We start from the raw sequence: 27,492 nt of genomic DNA, 5'->3' as shown, positions 1-27,492 counted from the left end.
AAGAACTCAAACGACGCATGCAGTCGCCGCCCGTACTTGCGCACTTCGACGAGCACGCCGATACCGAAATTCACACTGACGCCAGTAGCCTAGGCCTCGGGGCCGTCCTAGTCCAGAGAAAAGATGGACATGAACACGTGATAGCTTACGCTAGCTGGTCGTTGTCAAAAGCGGAAGGCTATTATTCTACAACCGAAAAGGAATGCCTCGCCATCGTTTGGGCTACAGCGAAATTTCGCCCTTACCTATATGGCAGGCCATTCAAAGTGGTCAGCGACCATCACGCGTTGTGTTGGCTAGGACCCTTCAGGACGGCTGGCACGGTGGAGCCTCAGACTACAACAATATGACATCACTGCAACATACAAGTCCGGACGAAAACACTCAGATGCCGATTGCCTATCACGCGCCCCCATTGACCCGCCGCCGCAAGATGACGAGGATGACGACGCCTTCCTTGGCATAATAAGCGCGGAAGATTTCGCCGAACAACAACGAGGGGACCCGGAGCTAAAAGCCCTAGTCGAGTATTTGGAAGGGCACACCGACGTTGTCCCTAGGGCATTTAAGCGTGGATTATCTTCGTTCACGCTTCAAAACAACCTACTCGTGAAGAAGAACTTCTCACCAGTCCGCGCCAGCTACCTTCTTGTTGTTCCGTCGGCGCTGCGTCCAGAAGTACTGCACGCCCTACATGACGATCCGACCGCTGGGCACCTCGGTTTCTCCCGAACGCTATCGAGGATACAAGAAAAGTATTACTGGCCGCACCTAACCGCCGATGTCGCCCGTTACATCAAGACATGCCGAGACTGTCAGCGACGCAAGACACCACCGACAAGGCCAGCGGGATTACTACAGCCGATCAAGCCTCCTCACCGACCTTTTCAGCAGATCGGGATGGACTTGTTGGGACCGTTTCCGACATCAACTTCCGGAAATAAGTGGATCGTCGTAGCGACAGACTATCTCACCCGCTTCGCTGAAACTAAAGCTCTACGGAAAGGCAGCGCAGCCGAAGTGGCGAAATTTTTCGGCGAGAACATCCTGCTGCGACTTGGTGCTCCAGAAGTCCTCATCACCGACAGAGGAACGGCTTTTACAGCAGAGCTCACGCAAGCCATTCTGCAATACAGCCAGACAAGTCACAGGAGGACAACTGCCTACCATCCGCAGACGAATGGTCTCACGGAGCGCCTGAACAAGACCCTCGCCGACATGCTAGCAATGTACGTCGACGTCGAGCACAAGACGTGGGATGCGGTCCTGCCGTACGTAACATTCGCTTATAACACGGCGGTACAAGAAACAACACAGATCACGCCATTTAAGCTGGTTTACGGCAGGAACCCGACAACGACGCTCGACGCTATGCTGCCGCACGTCACTGACGAGGAAAATCTTGACGTCGCTTCCTATCTCCAGCGCGCCGAAGAAGCTCGACAGCTCGCCCGCTTACGGATCAAGAACCAGCAGCGTACCGACAGCCGACAGTACAACCTGCGACGACGCTTCGTCGAGTACCAACCCGGCGACCGTGTTTGGGTATGGACCCCGATACGCCGACGAGGACTAAGTGAGAAGCTACTGCGACGCTATTTCGGACCCTACAAGGTTATCCGACGTATTGGCGCACTGGAATATGAGGTCGTGCCAGACGGCATTTCGCTATCACAGCGGCGCCGGTCACGACCTGAAATAGTCCACGTTGTGCGACTCAAGCCGTACTACCAGCGTTAATGAACTTTGGGGCTTCGCGTAACTGACCTTTGGACTTTGTTTCTTTTCATTGTTTTGTTACTTATGTTTAATAGGTGTCCTTTTGTGTTTCGCTCTCTTATATTTATAGCATCGGGACGATGCTTTTTAAGAGGGGGGTATTGACACGTGTACTTATCTGTATCGGGCAACCACGTTTCGCCGCGTAACAAATGTAATCGCACAGCGTGGGACGCGCCTGCGTGTATCCGAAGTTTCTGGAAAGTTATCGATGCTTCTATCCGCTGTCTGTTGTCGCCGAACCTTATGTTATCTGATCTCATCGCGTGACGCGAATGGTGTAGAACTTTGTGGAAGGCACGCGGGTCCGAACGATTAGTCTGGAACATTCGACGACTGCTCTATAAAAGCCGACGCGCTTGACCCGCTGATCAGATTTTCGACGATCGCCGACTGTGTTCGCCGCTATCGTTGTGCTTTAAGTGTAGCCTGTTTTGTGGGCACAGGTTCGCCCAATAAAAGCTACTTTTGTCTTTCACAGTACTGCTACTGTGTTCTTTAACGTCACTAGCACGTGACAATATGTTTGTTCTCCAGGATGGGACCTTATACAGACGCAATATGAATCCACATGATGCTGAACTGCTTCTAGTCATTCCTCAGCATCTGCACTCGACAATTCTCTCGCAGCTACACAATGTGCCCACCACTGGTCATTTGGGTGTCTCCTGTACGTACGAAGGTGGGCGCAGGCGATTTTTCTGGCCTGGGTTATATCGCTCTGTTCGAAGCTACGTCGCTGCCTGCGAACTTTGCCAACGCTGCAAGAAGCCTCCATTGTCTCCCGTTGGGCACCTTCAGCCTATAGATATCCCAGTGAGCCATTTTTCCACGTCGGCATGGACTTCCTTGGCCCATTTCCAACTTCATCCACGGGCAACAACTGGGTGGCCGTTGCGACGGACTATACCACGTGTTATGCCATATTGCGATAGCAAGTAGTATATGGGCATTCCAGGCGAATCTTTGCCAGTGTTGCCGTGACATTCCATATATAGTCCAAATGCATTAAGATTGCGCCCCATGTGCCACCTGCAGGTATTGTAGGAGTTGTCTCGCCGCTGCCACCAGATGTAAGGGTTGTAGGTCGTAAAGAGGAACTTGGGAGGACAGGACTAGGCGAGCAGGATTTATTTACATATTTTACATTAGAACGAGTGACACATTCGACAGTCTAGCGTGACTCCCAAATGGAGCATGCAAGACGAAGCATACTGCATGCGAGCACGAAGCTACAAACACACTGCTTCTCGAGCACGAGCACACAGCTCACGAGCACGATCCCAGAGCACGATGATGAGCAACCTCTAGCAGCTGACAAACTGCTGCTTATAAACACTCTGTTCCCCCTAGATCCCTAGGTGAGAGAACCGTTCGACCAGTCATCGAAGCCGAGCCGCCTTTGAGTGGGACGGCTTACACACACATGTACGCACTGGTTTCCCAGAACCTGAGTTGAGCGCGTCCTCGTAGCCAGGTGGTCACTCCTGACCCGAGCCGGCGCCTCTAAATTCCAGAGCTGCCTTTCTCCTGTAGTCGCAATGAGTGTCAGCAGACTGCGACAAATCCTGGGGCCCGAGGAAAACGTACCCCAAAGCACCCTTTTGTTCGGGAGGCTCTTCTTGCTGCAGAGAGACCATGAAGACCCGGCAAATCAACCAACAATACACGGGGTGCCAAACAAGGCCAGCTCTGCTGTCGTAGTCTCCAGTTCTCCGAAGGATGTTCATGGTCGGTTAGCGCCGTCGTCCTCGCTGGTTTTCTGAAGGGCGCCACCACCGCGGATCGATCGAAGCACATGCAGCGGGCTGAGATAGCTTTGCAGAACAGTACCCCTGCAGGCCAATCTTAACAGTATGCGTGCATCTCTTCCTCTAGCCTGGCCTTGGCTGCGTTTGGCTGTCTGCACAACTGAGCACACATACAAACCATGTGCCGTATCTTGGAGGTAATCTGGGGCGGGATGGCGAGCTGAGATGGCTAGTCGCTTCATGTGCACTGTATTTCTGCAAGCCTAGTGGAAAACAGATGTTAAAGTTATAGGTGGCTCAAATCGTTCGTTCCTCCAAGCCTGTCTCCTTCATCACGGCGCTTTTGTTACGGTAAGTGTTCACGGTCGTTGAGAGACATCTGTCCATGTTTCCCTGTGCGCGTGTCACACTGTGCTCGGTCAGTTAATCAGTAAGCAAATGTTTACAGCAATTTGTATGGCTGATTAAACTAGGAACCTTATTTCGTGCAGTTTTCGAATACTTTGCTATCACTATCAATGCTTCATCTTTTGTGCAAAACAGCAACCTTTTTCTATTGAATAACATTGAAAAATTTAGAAGCATCTGGAAAAATCGAATGATCCTTGTTCACTTCAAGTAATAAATCTACTTCTTCAATATTATTCAATACATTATTCGAAAGAACCAGATATTTGCATAACCCTAGTAAAGAACATTTTTTACAAGTGAAGTGTGCATGGGAAAGCCGTAGGAAGTAAAAGCTAAAGCCAAGTGAACTGCTAAGCTTGCATTGATATTTGAACACAGGGCTCCTGTAACAAAGTGATGTTTTTGTCACTAATCATTTAGACCGCACAATGTGCTCTCACAGCTGGTTTAATGAAGGAAATTTTCAGGACAAAGGAGCGGGATTGTTTAATTAGGTGGGGACATTTTCAGAAGTTAATCAAGCACTGAAAAAAACTCATATTTTTGTATCTGACATTGCTAACTGCATCTGAGGTAAGCCTTCTTAAATATCAAATCAGAGATGGTGGTTAAGGAAGGTTGGTATTCCATGACATTTCCTTGACCTCAGCACAACTCAGAATTAGTGAAGGAATAAAAAGGAAAATCAAGAATAAGCATTAGCACCCCTTGTCTCTTGCTTATTTTTTATTTATTTTATTTTTTTCCTTCATTCTTCCAAGTCCACTAATGTCAAGGAAACATCCTGAAATACCAGTCCTCGGGTCATTCTCTGTGTGATACTGGTCATTCAGAACAGGATTCCATCACACATAAAGAATTATTAGTAAAGCAAGTCACTGAATAATGTCATCCATACACATTGACATGTGAATGCTGTACAAAGCAAGCAATCTGCTTAAACCCCTTGTTTGTCGAGATTTGTACAGATCGGACATATCCGTTTAAGATCTTGCTCTAACAGTTTCCTCATCTGTGCAGACTGTGAATGTGTGTTTTTGACATCAGTTAGTGACCTGTTCTACTAAATGTGTTTCCACTTGACCAGCTGGTTCTCCACCAAACCTTTGGCTACAATTTGAAGACCGCTGATCAGTCTCCAGTGGCATGGCCACACTGGACGACCAAAAGCGAGGAGCCACATACAGGCTACTGGAAATGGGCTTACCCGGCTGAGACTGGAGAGCATCGTTATGCCTCTTGGCCGCCTCTTGGTGGCTCGCCAGTGCCACCAGCTGGCGAGGCGCTGACTGCATGCCCACTGCACATACAGAAGTCAGAATCATCAGGAGTACACATGGCAGTCACAACTGACAGGTTGGCCGAGCATTCCTACTGAAGGGCCTTCACAAGACGTCAGTAGTGTGCCAGGATAAAAACTACATGGAAAAAACACTAAATGTAGAAGACGAATTCGTTAATGCTGCTAGATGACATCACTAGTACTCCTGGCAAATCACACTTTGCAGTATGCTGGCTCCATATGCTGGTGGAAAAATGGGAACAGTGCTGCCCTCTGTCCATCATCAAAGCTGTCGTGAAAACTAAGTACAATCCACACCACCAGATGCCATCTGTCAAACACACCCTTCTGGACCTCCTTAACCCTTTGAGGGTCACTGTTGAACATGTACAGCAACGGAAACAATCGAAGACGTATGCATATGGCAACTGTACATTGATAAAATATGTTGTTTTAAAACAAAACGCCACTCACAATTGCCTGGAAGGTGCGGCTACATGCTGCAAGTTCCCAGAAAATTAAATTTTGCTGCTGTTGGCTTCCACCACGACCGATTTTTCTCTGCATATAGTAATTGCCACAGTGATGGCTACTAGTATTCACGCCTTGCCTTGTTTACACGGCCACACACACAAGCCCTGCATGTGTGTGCTTTGGATTCAATATTGTTGATCTGCCCTTCTGGTGATTTAGCATTCTCTGGGTACTCACGCACTTTCCCCTTTCTGGTGGTTATGTATGTATGTATTTATGTATGTGTGTATGTATGTATGTATGTATGTATGTATGTATGTATGTATGTATGCGCATACATACATGTACATATGTAGTATCTACATATCTAACCATTTTCCTGCCTTCCCGGGTCACTAGGTAGTCTGTGGTCGAACAGATAGCACATCAGGCTGCTGTGCTAAGGTAACAGGGCTCAAAACCAACCATTGGACCAACTTGGGTCACTGAGTATGTGCCAGTGTGTACATATGTGCTGCTCTTCAATGAACCTCTTTCACACCAACCTGGGTCACTGTAAATGCAGGACTCGGTAGGCACCGCTGCTCAAAGAAGCTTTTTGATGCCAACATGGAGTGCATACTGGGTATAAGCCACTATGTCTGTGCTGGTCTCCAGTGAAGCTCTTTGATGCCAACTTGGGTCAATGGATGTGTGCCAGTAGGTGTGTGCCGCTCTTCAATCAACATTTTTGACGTCAACTCGGGCAACTAAGTATTTGCCACTGGAAATGTGCCTCTCTACAATGACGAAAAAACATTCCAATGCTCTGATTCCACTCCAATACTGAGTAAAATTGAACCCAGGTCCCAAGGGTTCCTCAAGAATAGCAACCCGACACATTAGCAGGCTGTGCAACAAATGCAGCGGGTATGTTCCGCTCTTTATCGAACTTCTCGCCAACTTGGGTCACTGACTGTGTGCCACCAAGTGTGCGGCAAGCGAGGGAACAATTCTCAGCGTTCACAGGCACCGGCGTGCCACGATTCTCATCTCAGAGGCCATGTGCACACTTTTCGGCGGTGGCACTAGATGGCACAGCACGTCCAGAAAGAAGCACGACAGGAGCCCGGTTGCTGTACGACACTTTCTCAGCATTCACATGCATCGCCGCACCATGCACTTCAGAGGCCACGTGAAATGTTGCCGAGTGATCTTAGGAAAGCGCGAGGGAGAAGTCCTGCTGCAGTATATCCCTCATACATAACTCGTTTTGATGGCACAAATACGTTGTGTCACTATACTGGTTCAATGGTAACAGAGTTACCGTTGACAGTGATCGTGAGATGGGCTCTGCTACATTTATTTTCAATGTAACAGTCACAAAATCTGATTTCTGACCTTTCAAAGTGTTACCACAAGATGCGCCCACAAGTAATTCTTTCAGAGTTGTGCTATTACTTGTTTACAGGTAAAACACGGGGAAGGTGCTAGATGGAAATTCAAGATGATGAGCAAAATGAGAACAAGGTGAAAGCAGGAGCCAACATTTCGACAAGTGCACTTGTCTTTTTCAAGGCTTGAAGCCTTTCACCTTGTTCTTGTTTTGCTCATCGTCTTGTTTGCAGGTAGGCACTTGCAAACAGACAGTACAGCCACACATGCATCTCTTTCCTATAGACGCATAAAAACTGATTGTATCTCATTAAGCAGCCCAACAATGGGCCATTCCAGAAAAGCACACGCACTGTCAGAGGCTGCTGCTGATAGTTAGACACAAGGTGTTGCGGCACAAGGGCCACACGCGTCTCGAACACTGCAGGGAAGGCAAACCGGCAGCTCTTCGGCGGCCACAATGGCCGGCGCTCCAACTTCCCATACTGCGTTGCAGCCACCGCAGATGGTGCACGCATATTTATGGATAGGTCCATCACCAGAGGTTTGTCACTCGCCTGGTCTTTCTGACAAAAACGCAACCACCAAGTTTACTTGTGAGTGCTCACCTGCATGCCTCACTTTAGCTATGGCTACACATGCTGGCTGTTTCACAGTCATTTTGCAGATATATACAGGATGCATAAATATTTATATTTTGAAAAAAAAAAAAGCAAGAAGGAACTGAATCCAGATATGGAATAAAGCATGTATACAGCACATATAATTTTTTTTACTTTAAAATATATTTACCAATGTTGAAGTCATTCTAAAGATTTATATCTGCAATTTAAAGATATCAATCCAATCTGCCCCATATGTTTCTTATTTTTTTTTGGACTGCACTATAATGCAACACATTCATGTTTCAACCTATGTTTATAAAAGGTGCACTTACGCCATATTTGTAACTGTCAGGCAACATAAAAAAAGCAAGAATAAAGAATAAATAAGGTGTGACACCAGTAGGCACACTGATTAGCGGCTTCATATGAAGCATGGCCTGGGCATCCCTGCATTCTATGGCGCAGAATCTGGACGCTATACTCAGTCTGCCAACTGCACGCAGTGGAAGGTATATTGGGCCCGACTGTGCAAACCAACAGTGTGCATGTGTGTTTACTTCCGTCACTGCACATTGCCTGCAATAAATCCAAATTGTTTCGACATAATTAAATGCTGCAGAGATGTCTGGATGCTTCTGTTATAATCCAAGTAACTGCTTATATTAAGTACTACAAAATGTAAATAATATGTTTCACTTAGGTCAAGACTATAGTCTCTCAATAAAGGGGCCGATTATTCACTCCATTTGAGGTTCAGCTTAAATATTTTGCAAGAAACCCACGAACATCTCCACAAAACAATAATTCTGTCACCCGATGGCACAGTGGGAGCATGGCCCATTGCCCATGTAAAGTGAAGTACACTCTTGAACACCTAATTATATACTCAAAATAACACAACTTGAATGTGCCAACTCCATACAAAAAAAGAATTTCACGTGACACATTAGAAACCTACTATGGCAAAATATAATTTTGCAGATCAATGCACACGTTGGAATCTATGTGAAACAAGCTTTCATCAACTGGTTAATAAAATGCTATAAATTTCTCCATTTCACTTTTGGCGTAACGGAAATTGGCATGCGCATGTGCTCTCACACACCCATGCTACACAATATGACAAATCTTATATTAGCTTGCACTTCTTCCTTTCTTTTCATTTATTTTAAATGTACCGGCCACTTTTTGGCCAATCGCTTGTTGCAGGTAGGTGTCATAACAGAAATTATATTCATCATTAACACATGGTGTTTAACTCAAAGAGGTAGTTGGCAATGGCAAAATATGTGCCCCCCACTTGTTGGCCAATCCCCCATTGTGGGTATGTGCTATTGTATAAAAATTATTGTCATCATCATCAACCCGTGGCCATGCATCCTGACAGACCCCTTGTTGTCGGTGTGTGCCATAGAATGGAAAACATAATTACTGTCAACATGCAGTGATCATATCAAAGAGTTGGTGGCTGAAATTCAGAAACGATAGAACGACATTGTTATTAGTAACCGTCACCAGCATATGCAGAACAGCAACATTCCGGTTCAAAAGCATGTCGACGATGGGGCGAAGCCCATATTCACGATCAGGATCCTGCGGCTGGGCGGCCAAAGTGATGTAAGTAACTGCCATGGGTGACTGACGCATATCGTGAAGCGAGCACATGTGCGGTGGGGCGGTGCTCAGAGCATCGGCGAGTTGAGGCAGTTCTAACTGAAGAACGCCGGTTGCACAGTCGATGAGAGCAGAATGATTGGATAAAAAGTCCAGTCCAAGGGTAACGTCGTGAGAGCAGTTGTCGATCACAGCAAAGAGAACAGAAGTAGGCCGGCTGGCTATACTTAAACGTGTAGTACACATTCCAAGAACAACCAGCATGCTGCCGTCGGCCACACGAAGCACTCAGGCAGCTGCTGGGGGAGGACCTTTTTTAAACGTCTACGAAGGCTAGCACTCATCACAGATACGTGGGCTCCAGTGTCGACAAGCTCTTGGACATGTACACTGTCTATTTTAACATCAATTACACTTCTCTTTGTGGCTACAGACAGAGGATTTGCTGCGGTAGTAGGCAATGCAGCACCATCTCCGAGGGCTCCATTTCTTAGTTTCCCGAAAGGGTGCAGCCAAAAACCACAGGGGACGAAAGGCAACTTGGTTGTGGCGAACAGGAAGATGGACGACGTGTTTGCGGTGGAAAAGACTGGTGTCCGTGCGGCGATGGTGGGCGACTGCACCACGTGTTCCTAGCAGAGTTGCTGGTGCTGTTAGACTCAGCGGTGAGTGAAACATTGCGGGCATTTCCATCAAAACGGCTCAGGTTGGTCGACGTGCGAGGTGTTGAGGGCCATGAGTTGCGACAGTATCGAGCGACAAGACCAATGCGGCGACAGGTGAAACATATTGGCTGGTCGTCCGCATTTCTCCACTCAGTTGGGTTGCAATAACGCGGAAAGAAGTGTCGAGGTGCAGCGAAAATAGTAGAAAGGCATTCATTGACTCTGGGGTTGACGACAGCAGACAGAAAGTTAAACCAATGTTTTCAAGTTCCTGGCAAACAATGGCTTGTACTAGGGGAACTGAAAAAGGGGTAGCATCAGGGCTACGCGAACAAAAAGCTGCGGGCGCCATCGCATCCAGTTCATGTCGAACGATTCGCACCACGTACTCTGATGGCAATGCATGCTGCTGTGTGGGTTGATCTTCACACGTCAACGTTGCGGCAGTATTGGGAAGTCTAGCGAATGGTTGCAAGACGCGTCGGCTTTTGGTCTGCTCAAATTGTCTGCACTCTTTGATGGTAGCATCAACTGTCAAGCAGCTTTTGCACATGAGCAGATTAAAGTCGTCATGAGCAATGCCCTTCAGCACGTGCCCGACCTTCTCAGCCTCTGTCCCATGTCATGATCCACTTTACGACAAAGTGCCAGCACGTCCTGGAGGTGAGAGACATAGGACGCCGTTGGGGATTGGGCACCGGAGGCTAGTTCCTGCTTTGCGGCAATTTTACGGCCGGCTGGTTTGCCAAACAACTCTGTCGACTTCTCTTTGCATTGGTGCTGGTAAGCTCCTCTTCGTGGTTTTTGTACCACACTTTTGCCATGCCTCTTAGGTAGAACAACAGGTTAGCTAGCATAAGCATAGGGTCATATCTGTTGATTTACTTGTGCGTTCGTATATAGCCACCCACTCGTCAACATCGGTGCCATTCAGCCCACAGAAAGTTCCAGGATCCTTGGGTTGCACAACCACAACCCAAGGGAACAGCGACGTAGCTGGCGACGGCGACGTTGATCCCGCGTGCTCACCGTCATTCATGGTGGGGACGGTGATGCGACATCCACTGCGGAGCTCCGTTTCCAGCCGTGGTACCCCATACCTCCAACAATATGTTACGGGGATGTTGCGAGTATAAAAAGACTGTGTCTACAATATATACACAAGCAGAGTCAGTGTAGTTAAAGATGGCTGACCAGCAACAACACGCAGCAGCCAGCGTCTTGTGATCTTCTTCGTTCCTTCCTCTTCTTTTATCCTTCCGTAACAATATGTACTGCCCGCTTCTTGGTTAATCACCGACTGTGAGTATGTGCCATGGTATAGAAATCATCATCATATTCAGCATGTGAACATGCTTCTTGGCCGACTGCCTATTGTAGGTGTACGCCACACTATAGAAATCACAATCACCAACACGTGGTGATCATGTTAAAGAGCTAGTTGATGGCACGATATTTACTGCCCACTTGTTGGGCAGTAAATATGGAAATTATCTTCATAATCAACTCACAGACATGCTTCTCAGCCGATCCCCCGTTACGGGCACATGTCATAGTATGCAAATCATCATCATACTCAACACATGAACTCACTTCTTGGCTGAGCCTCCATTGTGACTATGTGCCATAGTATAGAAATTATGATCGTCAACACACGGTAGTAATCTCAAAGAGATAGCTGGTGACACGATATGTACCACCCACTTTTCAGCCAATTGCCCATTGTAGTCATGTGCCACTGTACCACCCACTTCTCAGGTATATGCCATTGTATATAAATCGTCATCGTCCTTATCAACACGCACTGCTTATCTCAGAAACCTAAATGGCAATGGCACCATAAGTACCACCTGCTTCTTGGCCAATCAACCACTGAGGGCATGTGCTACAATATGGGAATCACCATTATTATGATCTAAACATGGCAACCATCTGAAAGAGCTAGCTGATGTTGGCACAAGAGAAGTATAAGTGCGTTTGTGACTTAATGCCACAAAGAGCATTGGGCTGACAGCCCCTTTTTTATATGCTCGCCTGCCCCGGTATAGGCTTGACAGTGTCCTCCATATTTAGCACCACGACAACCTTCCAGTCACCATACACTATGCCTCGCTGAAGAGGCTCAGCGACTTCTTTGTCTGCAGACTCTGGCGTCGCAAGAAAACTCTAAAGCACATTACAACACACACCATCAGCCTGTTACATATCACCCTGGTGATCTCCTTTGGGGTTTGGACTCCCACAAGGAAGCGGAGTTTGTGCCACAAGCTGCTGGTAAACTATGATGGATTGTATGTTGTCCTTGACAAGATCAGCAAAGTGAACTATACTCCCGCGCACCTCACGAACACTAGTAGACGCTCTGCTAGGACACAGGTCTACTTGATGAGAACCGGACCAGTGACCGACCAACTGACAGATCTACCCAGGTGAAACTATGGGATGGTAGGCAATGAAAGCTTCACCTTAAAATTGTTGTCGAAGCCTTTGTATAAAAACTGAGCAGTGCAATTAGTCCTGAAATACTAATTTGGTGTTTGCTCTAACAGCGGAACACACTGTACCACTTAGTCAACTTGTCACAAAACTGTTCTCTCCCTTTTTTTCTGAACACAGCTCCCCTGTCTTTTGTTGCTCAACCTTGTGCTAACACGAATAGCAACTTTTGTGTCCTCTTGCATGCTAGTAAGTGTGCCGAAGCACACTTTAGCACACTAAGCACATCTGTAATTGACATATATAATGGTACTCCAGCCTCTAGAGTCAGTGCAGGAGTATGTTTATCTAGGTCTATTATTCACAGGGGACCCTAATCATGAGAAGGAAATTTACACAAGAATAAAAATGGACTGAAGTGCATACGGCAAGCATACCCAAATCCTGACTGGAAGGTTACCACTGTTGAAAAACAAAAAAGCATACAATCATTGCATTCTACCAGTGCTAACATATGAGGCAGAGACTTGGAGGTTAACAAAGAAGCTCGAGAACAAATTAAGGACCATGCAAAGAGCGATGGAATGAAAAATGTTAGGCATAACATTAGGAGACAAGAAGAGAGCGGTGTGGATCAGGGAGCAAATGGGGATAGCCGATATTCTAGTTGACATTAAGAGAAAACATTAAGCAGATCCTACATACTATGGCAATCGAAGTTACGTGAGGCATTTTGCAAGTAGCTGGCCATGGTTCCAGCCCCACGGTAGTGTGCCCTGACCAGCTCTTTGAATCTCTCGATGAATTCGAGTAGGCGTTCATTGTGGACCTCGGACATGCTGAGGGTGAGAAATAGTGTAGGCTTGCCTAGCTGCTCGATTATTGCAAACATGATGCTCCTCCTTTGTGCCCAGTAGTGCCGTAGTAGAAGGCCACACTCGAGCTGGTCAAGCGAACCCTGGAGGAATGCAAAGCCTGATTTGATGCAATTTTTGATAGAGCTGCGACCCCCTAAGAGCTGCTTTGTTAGCGTCAAAAGCCGAGTTCATCAATTCGAGTCACTGTAATGATGCTGCCATGCTGGGTTTACTGCGCTGCGTCGCCATACTCAGGCTCAATGTGCAGTGTGAAAGAGCAGGCCTCAGTACTTGATTAAACGGTTTGGCAAATACGAAAGGGCTGCAAAAGCCCGGTGCGAGTGTGGGGAGGAACAAGGAGGCAGCGCAGAGCATTGCTGTGTACAGAGATTGGAAATCAACGCTCATGGGAAACTTACTTTTGAATCGCTGTTTTTACGGAGGTAACCCCCACCCAGTGTTCCACAGCCAAGATGCCTAAATCTTCTTACTCGTGCCACCCGACTCGAGTGCAGGTTGTATGCAAGCATCAGAGGTGAGAGTCGAATGACAACGGATAGGATACAGCGACTGTGAAGGCATCGCAAGCATGACCCAGCGGCTCAAGTTGATAGGCACTGCCAGCATCATGGCACAGGAGGCTACATAGCTAGACACACTCAAAGTGCCTAAAGTTCGCGAAGAATTCTTCACAATAAATATGGAGCTGGGTAGGCCGTGTAATGCGTAGGGCGGATAACCGGTTGACTATTAGAGTTACAGAATGGGTGCCAAGGGACAGAAAGTGCAGTTGAGGGCAGCAGAAAATTAGGTGGGGTGATGAAATTAGGAAATTTGAAGGCACAAGTGGGAATCGGCTAGCGCAAGACAGGGGCAGTTGGAGATTGCTAGGAGAAGCCTTCATCCTGCAGTGGACATAAAGATAGGCTGATGATGACGAAGCACACTTTAGAGGTGTTCTTAGGAAGCAATTTGGGGCAACGCACCAGGATTGCATCATTTTGTATACAGGCAGGGAGCTGTTACAACCACTGTTTCCAGCTGCTTTTCTGAGCTGCTTTCTCCTTCTCCATTAAGATTTGTGGACATATTCCTGTGAAGCCACTAGCAGTCCCCCTTGTTAACACACACAGTTTAATATGCACAGAAACAAGCAACCGTAGGTGCTGCCTCCGCAAGACCTCTCCCATTTCACGACACAGCACACTGCTTTGCAGGTGTTCCCATGTCTTCCCACATTGTGACGTGTCTTCTTTCTCCCTTACTCACACTTCTCACTAGATGGCGTTCCTCACATGCGCAAGTGCTTTTCCTCCCTCAAACATCAGAACTCTTATGTTGTACAGTCTCTCTAGAAGGCGCTGACTGTGTGCTCTACCTAGCAAGAACCACATCACTGAAAAACGTGAAACACCAGAAAGGTAGGAAAAGCAAGCTTTGCTTCAAAACTTGTAATATTTCTTTAGTGAGCTGGTAATTCAGTGAAAGTGATCAGTATGAATTTGTGATAAAGGCTTGCATCGGGACTAGTAGGCGGAATAGTATGATTAGAATACGGTGCTGTAGAGGTACACGCACACAAAGACACACACAGCGTAAACACGGGGCGTAAACACACAGCGTAAACACTTCCTTGTCTTTGCTTGTCACTGCCGCTTCCTCGTCTGGGCTCATGTCTATGCTGTGTGTCTGTCTTATGACTACATTGCTGTATTCGAATTATGAATCTGTGAGCCTACAAGCCTGCCTGAGTGAGCCTGCCTAAGCTTGAATTCGGCGAGTACCGAGTGATTCTAGATAAGTCTGATTACTTACGACTTACTAAAGTAGGAAAGTAATTTGTGGTCCCTCGTTTACGCTTTGACTTCATGTGGGCAGCTTTGAGCCCAAGTGGGCCATGCCAAGCCTGATTTTGATGACAATGAACGAGCCCTACGCTAAAGGTACAGTTTATGAATGAGTATGGGCAAGTTTTGTTCAATTCCTAGCTCAGAACTGCTATTCACAGTAAAATGTCATCAGCAATACTATAATTATCCAAATCAACTTTGCTAAGTAAAAATTACATATGGTCATCACCTCAGAAATTCAAATAAAGGACTTCAGCTTCCACTTCTGTGCGACCTTGTGCTACAGTCTGCTCTTTTCACTTCACAACAGTCATGACTACTAGCGTACGTCTTTTTTTTTTTTTTTTTCCCTCTGTTCATTTGCAAGCTCCATTGCACCTCTGAAATCTGCATTACTGTGGAACCATCACCAGGCACTGTTTTGCGCCCTTTCTCGCACCCGGAATAACACCCCCTAAAATGTTGAAATTTTGGGCCAGGATTTCTATTATACTCCATCTCGTAAGTAATTTGCAGCACTGTGGAAGCTGTCGGACTCCTTAGCCAATAGGAAAGCCGAATGTCCCTCAAGATGTGTCCATCCGCACCGCATCATCTGCTCAGCGATTGCTGAATTCATGGTATTCAACGTGCATGTGCAAAGGTCATAACATGTCACATGCCGCTGTAACACATCATGCACAAAAAGAAAAAAAAAGCCCTACCCTTGCTACTAATCAGACAGTAACCGGAACTATATTTGACTGCGCAAGGATATTGTCTATGTATGCCTCATCCCTTCAGCAGCACTGCAAACAACTTGTGAGATGAAATATAGATGCTAAAGTATGTACAGTAATCCTGACATGTAGTGGACACACAGAGTTAAGGAAAGACTTGACAATGATTATCACTGTGATGAAAATGCACCCTAAAGAGAGTGCATTTTTTTTTTAAGTTTGTACACTCTAACAAAGATGTGCACTTTTTAGGGCTTATCTTGTCACTAAACAATAACAACTTGCATGCCTTGTATTTCTCAACACTATGCGTATATTCCGTTCAGGTCATGAATGGCATGCACATGCTAGCACAACATAGCGTTCTTGACTGGACATTTGCCAGCCGTGTTAAAGAAAGAAAGCTCACAGAGTGCAGATAGTTGTTCTTTAGGGCAAGATAAGCCTCTAAAAATGAATTTTAAAGAGAAGACTAAGTTGGTTTTGTTCTGAATGTTAGGTTATCTTATACAGCATTCATAGTTAATTTCAGAGAGCATTCTTTTCGCTTGTAGTTTTGTGATACACAACGAAATGTTGAGGACGTGGTCTGTCGATTACAAAATTTAGCAACAGCATTAGTTTGTCTTATCCAAAGCGAACAAAAATGAACTGAGAGCAGCAGACCGGAAGAAACAAAAGGGAGGACTCTTATTAGTGATAAGGCAGTGTTGAATGAATCATTGTGGCGAAGAATGAAACCACTGTGTTGATACTGTGACTCACAATATTCGGCAGCGTGATGTAGGGTTGTGTCATAATCTCTAGGTCATGCCAATACAAATGCTTGTAGCAATGGTGGATGAAGCGTGGTGCTTTATGTGGGCACAGTTTCTAACCTCGTGCCACATGTACAATGAAAAGGGAAGGGAAAGACCACAGGGTCGTGGCAGTGACAGCACTTGATTGCTGATAACTTCATTCATACAAAATGCTTTAGAAAACTCCTTGTTGGAAAAGATTTGTGAGGAGATGTACCTTATTACTAGACACATTCTGCACCTTTCACAAATGGTGCTGCAGGGCCATCTTAAAGGCAGCCTTCTAACAGGTTTGCAAAGACTGTTTATAGTGAATTAAACACACTATATACAAGCATACAGTTTGCAGCATTATTTTGTTATTTTTCAGAAGAGAACAAGGCACAGCAAAACCTAACTTTGAGATTTTGTCTGACAGCTTCTTGCTAGCATTATATCTGCGCCACGCATACAAGGTTAACATAGGTAATTGTCTAGGACCTTACGTTTCTTAACGCCCTTATATTGGAACTTGCTGCTGCATGCACACATTTAATGACACTAAATTTTGTGATGACAACTGCTGCAATGAATGCAGTAAGTTTGTTTGGCAATAATGTTACCAAAACTATATTTGGTGGGCAAAAGTTGAAAGATAACACCAAAAACATTAATTGGCATATTTTATGTAGAATCATTTCAGTTTGTTTCAGAAATGTATCTCTCATGCACAGCTGTAACTGATAGGATTGATAATGCACTACTCTTCAAACAGCATTAAGTATGTCCAGGTGGCTGTGCTCCAATCCACATGTTGATGGCGTACTGAACATTTTTTTAAGAGTCACATACGAAAATGCCAAGTGGGAAGAACAGCTAGATTACTATAGCGCCTGTGTGTGTCACATCTCACTTTCGTCCTTGTCTTTTTCACGCGCTATAAGCCTCATGATGTCTTACCAACAAGCCCAAATCACTGCTTTGCAGTAGATTACTAACCTCCCAATTGGTTAAACACAATATACAACGGGTAGAGTGACCACGCTGCATAATTAATCCAGCTCACTGTAGTGTAATTTATTCAGAAACCTTGGTCTTAAGAATATGAAGGTCGAGCATGAAAAGTCCCTTATTCTTGCTCTGACCACCGCTGTCACACTCCGCACTTCGTCTGGTCATGCGATACAGCCACATATTAACTTCTACATATTTTTCTTAAGTTTCTGCATGCTCGCTGCACAATGTTTTGAAACACGCGGGAAAGCGACGAGATTTTTATTATTTTGAAGTACGTTTGGTGCCGCCACTACGGTCTAGCGCAGCTTCTCCGCTGCAGCCACCTTTTGCTGATGGCAGCTGCTCGTCTACAAACAACTTGCAGCTAATTTTAAGAGGCCCTCGGTGGAGGCGAGGAGCCTTGGAACCTAGCGGTTTACTTCACGTAAAGGCAACGCATGTGAATCCGTGCACAAAAATTGTATGCAAGCGCCTTCCTCCCCACAAGGCACAGTGTGAATGTATAACAAACAGCGAAGCTCTTGTGATGTTTTTGTGGTTTCAGCCGCGCAAGTGACAGGCGCGATGGCAGCAGTCTTCTTTCAGTTTCCCTTTTTCGCAGCGACGCCTTCAGGCGCTCGTACGAGTGAAGCAGCTGACCAGTGGGCCAAGTTATTCGCCAACAAACACGCGCGACAGCGACTTCCCGCAACTTTCAGGCGCAGCGATGCTCGCAGGTCCCCACACGGGACGAGTCTAGGCTGGGTCCCGCGCGGACAAAGGCGTCGCACCGCTCGGAGCCCTTGCCTCTTCAGTCGCGCGAGCACAAACATTGTCGCACGTGCCGAAGAGAAACAATGCGCGCATTCTCCGCGGGATGCAAGATAAATTATGCAAATATTGCGTCCCGGGTCTGCCACCGACCGCGATGCGGTCGCGCTAATTGCATGCCACCACCTTCAACGAGGAAGCATCGGTGGCGCGCGCCTTTCTCTTCTGGGACAGCCGGAAGCGTCGCATCACGCGCACGCGCTGCACCCCGCGCACGCATCTGCGATCAGGCGCGTCGCGCGGGCACCCAGTGATAAATTATGATAACGGTCAGCGATCGCGTCTGCGCGCGCACGCACGCCACTGCATCAGGAACTCGAATTCAGCCGCCCGCGGACGGCATCGACTCACCACGGATGCTAATTGCCGCTGATGAGCAGCCACCGCAATTTGCGCCCCCGCGGGCGCCTGCGGCGGCGCTGTCCCTCCGTCAACGTCGCCGCGCTGCTCCACTCCGGCCGCCCCGACGAAGCACTGCGGCGGCGCGCGGGCTTGCCAACCCCCGCCGCAACTTATAAATTATGATAATAAACAAGGCCCGCTTTCTGCGATCACTTCTCCCACCGGCGTCGTCGCACTCTCGGAGTCGCCGCCGCTGCCACAGAGTCCAACAATATTCCACGGCGTGGTCACGACGTGATGCACGGAGGTGAAAGCGGCCAGCTCGCTGCGGGGACGCCCAGCTTTAGGCCGGCCGCGCGCGCGACATTGTTGTGTGCTGGCCGAGGTTGGTGGCGATGCCTCTACGCGCGGCGCAGCTGAAATCCGCGCGCTGACTATGCATCGCGGAACGAGCTCGTCACATTTCACCCATGCCCAGGTCCACGCGGGCAGTGCGGGAATAGCGAACAACGTTTATTATCGACAGCGCGCATCGGATCAACAGGCGTGTAATTGCAGACGAGTAATTAATAATATATTCTAATTAGTATACGGCCCCCTTGCATCAATCACGCACGCGCGCGCGACAACAAAGAGTTCCACTTCGAGAAGGCGTTGCTGATAGCACGTGGCCAGAAAAACTCTGCATTCCAGCATAATATGTAGCTTTATTAAACGTATAATCTACCTCCGGCGGGCGCGCTTTTGCAGGATGACAATCCGGAGCACTTTCGCGCCGTAATGCGCTCGTTCTTATCGTGACAAAGCAAGCTGTCCTTTCGATTATCATATGCTTCTTATTCCTAACAAATAAAAACGAAACAACGTCCCGGCACTTGCAGTTGCTGCACAGAAACCGCTTTTATTGCGCTGATGCCACCAAGAGTTTCTGATTTTTGCGCGAGTACCGAGAGACACCTTGCAGTCACTGCTAGAAATTTTCTGAAAAAATTTTATTACAGATTGTAGCCCTCGTTAGTCGATCGACAAGCCAACTGTAGCCATGATAGGCGATCACGTGGGCTCACAGCTGCGAGTGTCCGCTTGTCGCGAAACTGACTAGACTAGACTACAGGGAGGACCCCAGACAGTGTCAGCTCTCATGCGTCATTTATTTCTTCTGTATACTTGCTGTCAACCCGAGTACAGCATCTCACGGACACCCTAAACTGTGATTTCAGTCGACTTCCAAACCCGACGTGCTAGTGCCCATTGGAAAGTTATGTCAGCTACTGATCGGCCGAGCTGAGTCTGCTGCCCCTTTTTCCTTCTCGTTAAGAATAACAAGATTCACAGAAATGGAAGCCGATAGCGTGGAGCAGGTAAGTACTGCCCCGTTCTTATCTAGTACACATATAGTAAAGTTGAAACGGTTTCTGTGGAGGAATGCTCCATAAAGTGAACTCGTGCGAAATGACAATCGCGTGGACAGATCGCATTAATGTTTACAAATGCTTTTGACTTCAGCAATGTGTTTTCATACAGCAATTGGTAACGTTCCTTATGGTGATCTCTTCTGTGACAGGACCAGGAGCTGTCCGATGAGGAGGAGGTAAGTATTTTTTCACGCTTCCTCAGCCAGCATATTAGCCGAGTGCAGTATTAATAGGGTTTCGTAACTGTTCGAAGGGGAGCGTTCACTTGAAATCACGTAGTTTAGAGGACGCCTAATGTTAGTGAAATTTTTACTTTTCGTGTTGCCGTTTCCTGCTCAGTCCCAGAGCCATTTAATTCTTCTTCAGCATCCAGGTAATAACTGTACCGGTAACTTTTATTTGATTTAGTTTATTTCACTTCATCAGTACATGAAATGCACCTTAATGGTGAAGGTAACGGGGTTAAAAGCTGCATTGCAACGCCTCGTCACACCCAGGTAACAAAGACGGCTAGAAACAAATGGTGCAGGATAATTTCTACATAACAGAATATACATAATAAATGTTACTGAACTGAAAATACAAAAGAAACATTATAAATCACATTTAAGACACCATTTCCATTGTGGCTATTCTAGATAAGACACAAGCAGCAAACCAAATAAAACTGCAACAGTTGCAGACCATAATTAGTCTCTGGCCATGCAATAATTTTTTTTTTTTCTGATGATGGTGGATCTGAATTTGTCATCCTCAAGTGCACATCTGCAGGCTTGGGGTGATGCCTGACACCAGCAAAAGATGCCGAGAGCGAGTGGGGCTATACTAATCCAGGTACAACCAAATTAGCAAGGCCCACTATACTTGAACAAAGACATTCCCTCACCAGAACAGTAATTCGCCTCCCTGGTGCAGTATTCGGCCACAACCTCCCTTGTGATATCTACAATTAACCCACGGCCCTCATTCCACAGCAGCTGCAGAGCCCCTGACCAAGGCGGCAGTGTTGCGACTCGGGGGTTCGAAGACGTCGGATCCTCTTTCCTCGTGGAGGAGTGAGTGAACGTGAGGCTGGGTCCAATATTCAGGACGTTAGACAGACACGTATATATTTACATAAGTACAAGAAAATGCAAAGTGAAACAGTGAAAGTTGATGACGAAGTGGTAGTCGCCGCTCACTCGTGCCGTCCATAGCTCCTTTTATGCCTTGCGTGATTATTGTTTAGTCACATACCCCAGTCCAGTGTTAGGAGGCCGATGACATCAGGTCCCACCAATCCAGAGGTAGGTTGCCCTTTTCGCCGTCTCCGATCGTACTCTGACAGGTGATGGCCGGATCATCGCATTGAGCGCGTCTCCCGCTTGGACACGCCAGTTTGTGCTGTTGACAGGTGACAGCCATATCATTGCTAATTGCTCAAACCTATCCTGAACGATGTATTAAGAACGAGGCCGTAAGCACGGGAAGAATACCCATTCTCCCTTAGTCCTCGCTCTCACGGCGCACTCTCGTTCAGTAACTATTCGACTGGCCCGGTTCCGACGCGCATGTCTGAGTCCAGTTGAATTTTTCCACCGCACCCCTACTCGTAGAGACGAGCTCTCTCCTGTTGCTATCAACCTTTTGCGGCACCTCCGTTTCCTGAATCGCCACAACGAACCCTTTTCAGCTCTGCGCAATCGCCTGTCCCTCTCGCAGTGATGTGGCTTCTTTCGCAAGTTTTCAATGCGCCGAATACTTCGCTCTTTTGATCCTCTGCCGCCTGAACCAATTTTTCACTGCCAGGTGGTCACCAAATGTGTCACTAGAACCCTCGAGCGCCGGGTTCCTGTCCTGCCTGACCGCCATGAGCTTCTCTCCATTTGGCGATTCCGGAACGTCGTCCAAGTGTGGTAGTATGAGGAAGGTTTTCAGTGCCTCCTTTAAACTGTTAGGGCTACTGAAAAAAACCTCGTCCCGCAAGGAACGCCTTTCGGAATCGCCACTGTCTCTTCTTCGATCTCTCTCCTTGGCAATGCCAGAGAGTCACTCAAGTGCTGAGGCACGAGGAAGGTATCCAGCCCTACACTGACCCTCATAGTGTTGCTGGAACAAGCCTCATCCCCGCAAGGAGGGCTCTCCGAGATTGCCACTAGCTCGGTTTCAGTGTTCGTAGTGCATTGCGCAGTCACTGATGGTGGCGCCTTGAGCTATTTCCTCTCCATTCTGTGGCATTGAGTCTTCTCTTGGCTCAGCCGCTACCGTATCTGGTCTATCCTAGACGATTCCAGAAAGTCACCCAAATGCTCAGATACAAGGAAGCTCTCCAGTGCCTCCTTAATGTCCTCATGACTACTGGAACAAGCCTCGTCCCTGCAGGGGACGCCCTCCGGAATGGCCCCGCTCCGTAGACCGGCAACAACCTCGTGCTCAATGCGCTCTGTCTCTGAGCACTTCGCCACCTCGCACTTTTCGGGCTCATCGTTTACTCGCGCAACCTTAGTCTCTTCAAAAGGAGAAATTTTGCACTCGTCATTCGAGCTTTCCCTCATGTGGTCAGCAGGAATACCAAAATACCAGAATAACACACTCTTGGCTTTATCATAATTCCGGAAGCTTTTGTCAGAAAGGCGAGCCAAGCAACAGGACACATTACAGGGAAGTACCCCCAACAACCCTACCGACCAATTGTCACGGTCCAGCTACACCTCTGCGCAAACATTCATGGAAAATTAAAGAAAATTTTCTATGTTTTTGCCATCCTAGAATACGTGCAGCCTAGACCATGCCTGCTGTGCCCTTAGATACTGGAGTTCCCTGTCCATTCCCTCCATCCACATTCTGTGCTGTCACGTTCGCTCCTGCCTTCCCCTTTCGCATTCTTCCTGCTTTCACTTTCTCTGGTACTCTTCGCATTCATCCCGGTCTCACTTTCTTTGGTACCCTTCCCTTTCACATTCGCATTCATCCTGCTCTTGCTTTCTCTGGTCCTCTTCCTATTTGTGTTTGCGTTCCCTGTGACCCTGAATATCCTCCTAAGCCTCCACGATCTCCTCTTCATCTCTGCCACTTGCCCCTATCGCATCGATGACCTCTGCCTTCTTTATCTGCTTCCCACAATCAATCCCGAATTCCCCGTATATCGTGTTTAGGTCCGTTCGCAACTTCCTCCAATCCATGGCTACCTCTCTTTTGTTGACAAGTTTCTCAAGGAATTAAGTGTTGGAGCAAGGTATCTTTCAACAAGGCTTCTAACACCCTTGTTACCAGGAAGAACCACGTTAAGCCTGGCAACTCTCAAGGAGAAAAGGTTGTGCGCTCACCATGCCGAAGTCGAAGCGCTGCTCAGACTACCTCACCGCTGCCATCCAATGTTGCGACTTGGGGTTCGAAGACGTGGGATCCTCTTTCCTCGTGGAGGAGTGAGTGAACGTAAGGCTGAGTCCGATATTCAGGACGTTAGACAAACTCGTATATATTTACATAGGTACAAGAAAATGCAAAGTAAAACAGAAAAGTTGATGATGAAGTGGTAGTCGCCACTGACTCCCGCTGTCCGTGGCTCCTTTTATGCCTTGCATGATTATTGTTTAGTCACTTCCCCCAGTCCTGTGTCAAGAGGTCAATGACACCAGGTCCCATCACTCCGGAGGTAGGTTGCCCTTTTCGCCGATTCCGATCGTACTCTGACTGGTGATGGCCGGATCGTCGCACTAAGCACATCTCCGGCTTGGACACACCAGGTTGTGCTGCTGACAGGTGAGAGCTGTATCATTGCTGATTGCTCAAACCTCTCCTGAACGAGGTATTCCCACGCTGGTCATAATTCATCCATGTTGAGAACCCTTTTGACAAGAGCGTCGGCCCGTTCCTTATAATCATGTGAGCTGTGACCGAGGGGTGTTCCTAGGTGAATGGCGGATCACAACAGTGGTCAGACCTGTAATGCAGCAGAGGGTGCTAAGAATCTCTGGGTCCGGACAGGCCGCCAATGGAAACTGATCCTTGCAATGTTTAACACCCGAACCCTCTAGAGGGAGGCTAGCTTAGCAGGACTCTTTGAAGAACTATCAGACGTTGTTTGGGATATCATAGGCATTAGTTAGATTAGAAGAACTGGTGAGGCTTATACATTGCTGAATAACAGCCATGTCCTCTCCTATAGAAGTCTCCCAGATAAGCAATACGGGGTAGGATTCGTAATCCATTAGGACATAGCGGGAAACATTGACAAATTCTGCAGCATTAATGAGAGAGTAGCAGTAGTCATAATCAAACTTAATAAGAGGTATAGATTAAAGGTAGTACAAGCCTACGGTCCAACATCCAGTCACAGTGATGAGGAAGTAGATTAGTTTTATGAAGATGTTGAATTAGCGAGGAGAGAAGTGCAAACTCAGTATACTGTAGTAATGGGCGACTTCAGTGCAAAAGTGGGGAAAAAGAAGCCTGATGAACAAGCAACTGAAAACTACGGCATCGATTCTAGGAACGCTAGAGGAGAGATTAGTAGAATTAGCAGAAAAGAACAAGCTTCGACTAATGAACACCTTTTTCAGGAAGCGTAGCAACAGAAAGTGGACCTAGCAAAGCCCTAATGGTGAAACAAGAAATTTAATTGATTTCATACTTTCTGCCAATCCCGGCATAGTGCAGGATGTAGAAGTGATAGGTAGGGTAGAATGCAGTGATCATAGGTTAGGGAGGGCTAGGATTCACCTTAACTTGAACAGAGAAAGAGTAAAATTGGTCAAGGAGAAACAGGTCAACTTAGAGGCCGTAAGGGTAAAAGCAGACAAATTTAGGATTTAGGCTGGTACTTGCAAACAAATATGCAGCCTTAGAACATAGAGATGATGCTGCTGACATAGAGGTAATGAATGAAACCGTAACGAGGCTAGGCTGGCTTCAGAGGCAGCAGTTGAAGTGGGAGGCAAGGCAACCAGTAGGCAAGCTCTCCCAAGTAGCAAAGGACCTAATAAAGAAACGACAAAGAATGAAAGTGTTCAACTCAAGAGATAAGATAGAATTTGCAGAACTGTCAGAACCGATCAACAAGGTGAAAATAAGTGATATTCGAAATTATAACATGAGAAAGACTGATGAAGCCGTAATAAAGGGATGCAGCCTAAAATCAGTCAGAAGGAAACTTGGATAGGACAAACCAACGTGTATGCACTGAATGATAAGCAGGGTAATAACATCAGCAATCTTGAAGGTATATGTGATGCCCAAATATGGGGGCAAAGGTTCGTGCACTCAAATGCTTTAACGGTTCTCTTAGGCGGAGCCTCCGAGAACCCAATTGAGGACGAAGCCGTTGGTTTGAACACACACACAAACTTTTAATGGAACAAAAAAAAGCTTAAAATAAATAGAAAAAAATAGAAAACATAAAAGAAACACTCAAATAGACATAATCGCAGAAAGAAACACACTTGGGGCTAGTATGGAGCTACCTAGTGCGCGAGTCCGGGCTTGCCACGACGGCAGGGACACACAACAGTCTCGACGCGGCGACATGCTGACGAAAGGAGTGGCGCCGGTCTCACCAAAGGTCGTGGTGTAAGTCGGTTGACCGGGCGACTGGAGCTGGCCAGCTCTGGCTTGGAGAGGTAAAGCAGGCGGCTTGGTGGCACGAGTAGACGGCGGCGGCGTTCTGGCCGGGCAGCTGGGTGTAGAGCTCGGGCCCGTAGCCTGACTGCTCTTGTCCTGCCCACGGGCACAGAAGCTCGAACGCCGGCCTCGGGCAGCAGGCGGCACGACAGACGGGGGCGGCGTTCTGGTCGGGCAGCTGGCGTAGAACTCGGGCCCGTAGCCAGACTGTTCTCATCGTACCCACGAGCACAGAAGCTCACCGGCCTTGAGGAGCTGGCGGCACGCTCGGGTAGACGGGCGACGCACAGGAACAGGTTGGCAGGAGGCCCCGGTCGGGTGAAGTCCTGGTGGCTCAGGCCCGGAACTTGACGGCCCGTCTTCAACGCCCGCTCCGGTGGTTGACCTCCTCCTGCCGTCGCTTCCTGGAACTCTCCTGGCGTCTCCTCTGCGTCTCCCCCTTCTGCCAGCGCACCACGCTTTTTCTTCTCTCTGGCCGATTAGGCACTCCCCGATTGGCTGCCTGATGCCCCGTGGTCTTTTCTAATTGGTTTGCTTTTCTTCTTTTAGTTGTTTTTCTTGCGCCGCGCGTTCACGTGCCGGATGCTCTTCGGCGTTGTCGTCTTTCTCCTTCCAGCACGGACTTTGCCTCGGCGCGCGCACTCCTTGTCGTCTGCTCTTGACCGTCTCGATCACCGCACCATGTCGCGCACCACACATCACAGTATAGTAAAAGCAGCGGAAGAATTCTATAGTGATCTGTAGCACCCAGAGGACTCTGGAGAACTCCATTCGAAGCAATAATGAACGGGATACAGAAACTCCTCCTATAATTAGCGATGAGAATAGAAGGGCCTTGCAAAACATGAAACGAGGAAGAGCGGCAGGAGAAGATGGAATCCCAGTCGATGTAATCAAAGATGAAGGAGACATAATGCTTCGAAAACTGGTGGCTCTTTATACGAAGTGTCTATCGACTGCAAGGGTCCCAGAAAACTGGAAGAATGCAAACATTATACTAATCCACAAAAAAGGGCGACATTAAAGAACTGAAAAATTATAGGCCCATTAGCTTACTGCCAGTTTTATATAAAATATTTACCAAAATAATCTCCAATAGAATAAGGGCAACATTGGACGTTAGTCAACCAAGGGAGCAGGCTGGCTTCAGGAAAAGATACTCTACTATAGATCACATCCATGTCATTAATCAGGTTATCGAGAAATCTGCAGAGTACAATAAGCCTCTCTATATGGCTTTCATAGATTACGAAAAAGCATTTGATTCAGTAGAGATACCAGCAGTCACAGAGGCATTGCACAATCAAGGAGTACAGACCATTTATGTAAATACCCTGGAAAATATCTACAGAGATTCCACAGCCACCTTAATTCTACACAAGAAAAGTAGGAAGGTACCTATGAAAAAAGGGGTCAGACAAGGACACACTATCTCTCCAATGCTATTCACTGCGTGCGTGGAAGAAGTATTCAGGCTATTAAGCTGCAAAGGCTTTGGAGTAAGGATCTGCAGCGAATACCTCAGCAACCTTCTGTTTGCCGATGACATTGTTCTATTCCGCAACACTTCAGACAAGTTACAACGAATGATTGAGGACCTTAACAGAGAGAGTGTAAGAGTGGGGTTGAAGATTAATATGCAGAAGATGAAGATAATGATGAATAACCAGGCAAGGGGACAGGAGTTCAGGATCGCCACTCAGCCTTTAGAGTC

At 47.3% G+C, this 27,492-nt stretch overlaps 2 protein-coding genes across 5 annotated transcripts in view; one reads left to right on the top strand and one right to left on the bottom strand.

Moving 5' to 3' along the window:
* The window catches only part of LOC126539902 (uncharacterized), a 112,150-nt gene extending 92,452 nt beyond the window's left edge, over positions 1 to 19,698 (bottom strand). For all 3 annotated transcript variants that reach the window (XM_050186716.3, XM_050186717.3, XM_050186719.2), the window contains exons 1-2: positions 18,775 to 19,698; positions 5,149 to 5,241 (exon numbers count right to left, since the gene is read on the bottom strand). In XM_050186716.3, the coding sequence (XP_050042673.1) occupies positions 5,149 to 5,236 (88 nt within the window). In that variant the 5' untranslated portion in view covers positions 5,237 to 5,241; positions 18,775 to 19,698. The remainder of the gene's footprint in view (positions 1 to 5,148; positions 5,242 to 18,774) is intronic.
* A 137-nt stretch (positions 19,699 to 19,835) lies between these two features.
* The window catches only part of lt (vacuolar protein sorting-associated protein light), a 184,138-nt gene continuing 176,481 nt past the window's right edge, over positions 19,836 to 27,492 (top strand). Inside the window, exons 1-2 of one of the 2 annotated variants that reach the window (XM_072286637.1) lie at positions 19,836 to 20,126; positions 20,330 to 20,356. In XM_072286637.1, coding sequence (XP_072142738.1) covers positions 20,103 to 20,126; positions 20,330 to 20,356 — 51 coding nt within the window. In that variant the 5' untranslated portion in view covers positions 19,836 to 20,102. The remainder of the gene's footprint in view (positions 20,127 to 20,329; positions 20,357 to 27,492) is intronic. The other variant, XM_055075699.2, reaches the window with a different exon arrangement.

Source organism: Dermacentor andersoni, chromosome 2 (assembly GCF_023375885.2).
Source record: "Dermacentor andersoni chromosome 2, qqDerAnde1_hic_scaffold, whole genome shotgun sequence".
NCBI lineage: Eukaryota > Metazoa > Arthropoda > Arachnida > Ixodida > Ixodidae > Dermacentor > Dermacentor andersoni.
Note: the sequence above shows the minus strand (reverse complement) of the source record. Positions and strands in the feature narration are given on the sequence as shown.